This window comes from Bison bison, unplaced genomic scaffold, assembly GCF_000754665.1.
Source record: "Bison bison bison isolate TAMUID 2011002044 unplaced genomic scaffold, Bison_UMD1.0 scf7180017864334, whole genome shotgun sequence".
NCBI classification, from domain to species: domain Eukaryota; kingdom Metazoa; phylum Chordata; class Mammalia; order Artiodactyla; family Bovidae; genus Bison; species Bison bison.
The window spans coordinates 1,310,484-1,316,367 of NW_011494906.1; the positions used below are offsets into that span (position 1 = coordinate 1,310,484).

The 5,884-nt window shown below is 51.3% G+C and overlaps 1 protein-coding gene across 1 annotated transcript in view; it reads right to left on the bottom strand.

Moving 5' to 3' along the window:
- Positions 1-5,884, bottom strand: part of INCENP (inner centromere protein antigens 135/155kDa) — a 32,120-nt gene that overhangs the window by 20,687 nt on the left and 5,549 nt on the right. Inside the window, exon 5 of the mRNA XM_010854058.1 lies at positions 5,272-5,873. Within this exon, the coding sequence (XP_010852360.1) occupies positions 5,272-5,873 (602 nt within the window). The remainder of the gene's footprint in view (positions 1-5,271; positions 5,874-5,884) is intronic.

Sequence of the window (5,884 nt, forward strand, 5' to 3'; positions counted from 1 at the left end):
TAATGGGTAATTTGAGAGTAGGTGAATGAGCCACAATGGCCTAAACCATTGACGTCATCTTGGCATCACCGAAAGAACCACCAACCAGACTTAGATGCCTGTGTTCGAACAGAGCAGGAAGGACACGGCACCACTGGTGGAGCATTCTCATCCAGACAAAAACCTCGTGTGAATAGGCATTCTCTAGACTGTACTACTAACTGACAGGAAATGTGGAAGATAAACGATCTAAAGGACACAGAAAGAAAACATTCTTGAATCTAAAATGGGGTCTTTCTACTTGAAAAAAAAAAATGAACCAGTTTTCTGGAACAAATCAAAGGAATGAAAAGGAAACCAGGGTAATAATAGTGAGACATAAAAGACAAGGTGTGAAATCTAAAAGACAAATTAACAAACAAAACAGAAACATGAGTTATAGAGAGAGAGCCGGACAGGATGGGGTAGGAAAAGGAGAGAAATAGGTGAGGGAGATTGCAAGGAATCAATTTCCAGTTCAAAACTGAAGTGAGTCACAGATATAAGATGTACAGTGTGGGAAACAATCAATAATAATGTAACCTCTTTGTATCATGACATTAACAACTGTACTTATCACGCATTTTGAAATGTACAGAAACATTGAATCACTATATTGTGTAACAGGAAATGTTATATGATTCTGTTGCAGATAAAATATAACTCAAAAACAAACTCATAGAAAAAGAGAACAGATTTAGGGTTACCAGAGGCATGAGGTGGAGGGAGGGGGATGGAGGAAGGATATCAAAAGGTACAAACTTCCAGCTACAAGATAGCTAAGTACTAGGGGTATAATGTACAAAATGATAAATATAATCCATGCTACTCATGTACAGTCAAAGGTATGGTTTCTCCAGTGGTCATGTATGGATGTGAGAGTTGGACCATAAAGAAGGCTGAGCATCAAAGAATTGACACTTTTGAACCGTGATGTTGGAGAACACTCTTGAGAGTCCCTTGGACTGCAAGGAGATCAAACCAGTCAATCCTAAAGGAAAATAATCCTGAATATTCATTGAAAGGACTGTTGCTGAAGCTCCAATACTTTGGCCATCTGATGCAAAGAGCTGACTCACTGGAAAAGACCCTGATGCTGGGCAAGACTGAGGGCAGGAGGAGAAGGGGACGACAGAGGAAGAGATGGTTGGATGGCATCACCGACTCAATGGACATGAGTTTGGGTAAACTCTGGGAGTTGGTGATGGACAGGGAGGCCTGGCGTGCTGCGGTTCATGCGCAGGGGTCACAAAGAGTCAGACATGACTGAGCGACTGAACTGAACTGATCTCAATAAAATTAGGAAAAAAACTAAAAATAAATAAATAAACTTAAGTACATATCTTTTTAATACACTATGTCATAAAGTAGAATGTATGCAAAATGCCCTTGGGCTGCACAGCCAAATCTCTAAAAAGCACAGGGGTCTGAGGGCTCACCTGAACTGGTCCCACCCCCTCCCTTTTCTTTTTAAACAGAATGCTGTTTTTAAGTCAAAGAACAACTGACAACCTATGGCTCAACAAGCTTGGGTGTCTGGCAGATACTGTCTTAGAAATGAACAAAGGGAGCCTGTCCCTTCAAATCAAATGAACAGGATTTGTTGCCAAGAATAAAAAACTGAGCCCCACAAAAAGTCAAAACCGCTATGAACTTCACAGCTTCCTGATACCTAAAAACCTTTCTGATGAGACCAGAACACAAACGTGCTCCTTTAAGACAATATATAATAGAGTGTGTCAACACCTGGAAGATATGCGTAACTCCACATGCTTGAGAGTACACACAAATTAATTGGAAGAAAAAAGAGAATACACAACAAAACGCTTTCTAAGTCCTCTTCCCTTTTCCAACTAGATTTCTGTGTGAGGCCAGATTTTCGTCACAGACTTGAACCCAAATAGCACAGTGGAACAGACTGAACGCAGCACCCAGCCGCCTTCTTCTAAGCCACCCATAAATGGGATTTACAACATGAGAACAATGCCAGTCTCCTCACCACATTTGTTTGGGAAACAGTTATTTAAAAAAACAAAAAGAAAGAAAAACTAACCTTAATAGGTTTGTTACTCTTAAAGTATTAAGTAACTACCCACAGATAAGAGTCCTCATAATCAAAAGCTCTCCTGAGGCCGCAAATTGAGAGGTGCCAGTCTAGGCAGAAGGAACAGCATCTGCAAAGGCCATGAGGCAGGAAGAAGCAGGCTTTGCGGAGCATCTGAGCCACGGGGGCATGGCCAGACGTTGAGGCAGAGGATGGGAGGCCGGAAGCAGGGACCTTCCTTCTGTGAGGTTTCCAGGTGGCTCAGACGATAGAGAATCTGTCTGCAGTGCAGTAGACCAGGGTTTGATCCCTGGGTTGGGAGGATCCCCTGGAGAAGGGAACGGCAACCCACTCCAGTATTCTTGCCTGGAAAATTTCATGGACAGAGGAGCCTGGCAGACTATAGTCCATGGGGTCGCAGAGTCAGACAGACTGAGCGACTTTTACTAGTGGGGAGGCAGGCCTGGGGGAGTCGGGTGGAGAACAGGGGCAGGCTCCTATTTGCAGTGTCCGCAGCCAGGAGACTCCTCCCACCCCCTGCCTCCCATCCTAGCTCAGGGCTTGCTGATGAGGGGGCTGAAAGGTGAGAAGACGCCCATGTGACCACACAGAAGTGTGCAAAGACTTCTCTGGAATGTTAAGTGCTGACTCAAGCCATTAGGGCTTTAGAACAGGTCTGGTGGCAGGGCGAAGGCCTAGAGAGGGGCCGAGGGGCTGTTTCCCCATGCAGAGCTGGGCGGGGCACCTGGGGAGAAGCCCGGCCTGTAAAAGCCCTGCAGAAACCGGGGGCAGTGGCCCTGGCCCCACCTGACCACTTTAGAGACCACTTCTTTGCCCAGTGAAGTGTGGCCAACCGTGCTCCGTGCCAGGAGTTCAGGGGTTAATGCCTCCACCCAGCAGCCCCTCCCAAGGGCTCCACACTGGCTCCAGAGGCGCCAGTCCCGTTACTGGTGGCCCCTGCTGCAGATGCTTCCTCTCCCTCCCATAGTAACAAGCTCTTCTCAAATCCTGACATTGAGGGCTGCTTCCGGGGAACCCAAACTAAGACCCCCACCTCTAAGCTGCCTACCCAGCTAAGTCCCAGGGCCCGGGTGTCAGGAAGGCCTCCAGGAAGCCCTCTCGCCCTTCCTTGCTCCACATCCTTGAGCGCCCTAGGAGGCTCAGCTAGGCCACTCCTCGGTTGAGCTGTAGGGACACAGGCTGACTGTGGTTTTATCATCTAGTTTTGTTTTGCATGAATGAGCTGTACCATACCCAACCACTAAGATGGGTCTTCTACCCACACTCAAGGCAGGCATTCTTACCATTTAACAGATGGGAAAACTAAGGTTCTGAGAAGGGTATGCCCCAGGTCCTGCAGGCTCTAGTGTCTCCAGGGCTTAACCACCTTGTCTGACTGTCTTCCTTCCATAGGACTGAAGCCCACCTGTGTTCAGGGCGGGGGCCAAGTTGTTCAGTCACTAAGTCATGTCCAACTTCTTTGCGACCCCATGGACTGCAGCCCACCAGGCTTCCCCTCCATGGGATTCCCCAGGCAAGAATACTGAAGTGGGTTGCCATTTCCTTCTCCAGGGAAAAGACTGGCTTAAGAGTATCCAGATGTCTGAACCAGAAGCGTGGGGAGGGCCTTGAGGGTCTCTCCCTGACCCTCCCTCTAGAATTCCAGGTCTGCTCTCCCCCTTGGGCCCAGGATGAGATTCACACCTAAGGAAATCCCCATCCCCAAGACAGGTCAGAACCATCTGGGCCCTTCTGAGAATCCAAGTATGGTCAGTGTGTCAGACCACAGGTCTGCATGGGCTGCCGGCTATGTGTCCCTGAGCCCCAGACCCTGGAGCAAGCCCTTCCCCAGGCAGGGAAGAAACTGGGCCAGGCCCTCACCTGCCTGATGCCCGCCCTGAGGTTTTCCACCTGGCCTCCTTGGCAAGTGGCCCGCCATCCTAGAAAGGACGAAACACAGGGGGCTCTAACCCCAGCTTCCCAACTTAACAGACTCAGTGGCCTCCTCAAGCCTCAGTTTCATTAATGTAAAAGCCTGGCTTGTCCCTCCACCACCCCAGGACCTCATCGCCCTCCTGCTGGACCCTGCAGCCTCCTCCCTGGACTCTCTGCCCTGTTCCTTCTCTTCTTGGCTGTTTTTCACACAGTGCTGAAACCTTCCAACAACCATTGAGGGGCCACATCCTTCGTGGGGTCAAGCTCGAGTCCCAGATACCCCATCACTGGCCAGTTCAGGCCTCAGGGTCTCCATACAAGATGTTCCCTCTGCCAGGAATACCTTTTCCTGAATTTTTCCACTAGGCAAAAGCCCAGGAAGCCTTCGCAACCCTCCCAGCTCAGACCCCACCTCCTCCATGCAGACAGCCCTGACTCTTAGAGCTGCCTGTCCTTCTCTGTGGCCCACGACACCTGCTCCCACCTGGGACAAGGATCCCTGGAGCTGGGATCAGATGATGACAAAGCAGCTAACGTCACAGCCCCTTCTCCATGCAGCCACTGTTCTAAGCATCCTATGTGCGTTAACAAGAAAACCTCCCAAGGACCCTTTGAGGTGATGCTATTATTATCAGCCGACACACGAGAAACTGAAGCTCGTGAAGGAATTCCTGTAACTTGCCCGAGGTCACGGGGCGGGTAAAGGGTCAACCTGGCACTCAAACCCAGCCATGTGTCCCTCCCAGAATTCATCTCTCTTCACCTCGGTATCTCCAGGCCCTACAATTATGCCAACAGGAGGTGGTCCATAAGCAGGCTGAATCTAAGAGAGTCTGGGCAGGAGGGAAGGGGAACACGCCGGCCCTGGGGGACAGGCCCAGGTCTGAGCTCAGCATGGCATTAACCACGGGGACACTAGAAAACAGCGCTGGACCTCAATTTTCTCTTTCGGAAAACAAAAGCGCTGGATCGAATCTGCTCTGTCCAACATGGCAGCCACGAGCTTTGTGTGGCAACTTAAATCAGAAATAAATAAAACGTAATAAAACTAAAAATTCAGCTCCTCGATCAAAGGAGCCACATTTTGAAGGCTCTATAGCCACACGTGGCTAGCTAGTGGCTACTGTGTGGGATGGCACAGATCTGGGACAGTCACATCATCACAGAAAGTTCTGTGGAGGGCTCCTTACTTAGAGGGCCCCCGACACCCTCCGCTGAGCCAGGCACAAAGGACCACCCTCTGCAGTTTTGCCCCACGCCGAGCCACGACTCACAGATGATGCGGGCGGAGGCAGTTGGCTCTTTGGCAGCCTTCCTGGCGATCCTTCTGCTTGATCGTCGGACGGTGCTCTCTTCTTTGGAAACTGGGGAGCAATTCTGGGCCAGGGAGGCCTGGGGGCCCGGGGAGGATGGGGCGATCAGGCTGCGCCGCACGGACTGCCGGTCCACACGGGCTCCCACTGGGGTGGAGAAGTTATCTGGCTGGAGGGGAGCCAGCACCCGCTCCCGCCATGGGGAGGCGGGAGAGCTGGGTGAGTCCTGCGGGCCCGGGGCGGCTGCCGCAATCCGGAGCTTGGAGGCAGACCTTCCTGCCCCGGCCCCTCGGCCCTTGGGGTCCCGAGGTGTAGTCATCAGGGAGCTCACGGTGACAGACTCCAGCCTTCCCGCCTCTGCCTTCTGGGGTGTTGAATCCTCATCCGAGCTCAAGGGGATGTGGGAGGCCGGGGCCAGGGTAGAGGTCGGAGCCGGGGCAGACTGGAGGTGATCGAGGTACTGCTCAGCGCTCCTGCGCTCACTGGCACCGATCTCTACCGCAGGCACCAGCTGGCACTGGGTTGGGTTCTCCTTGGGATTCTTTGTCAGGACAGTGGGAGACCTGCAGGTGGG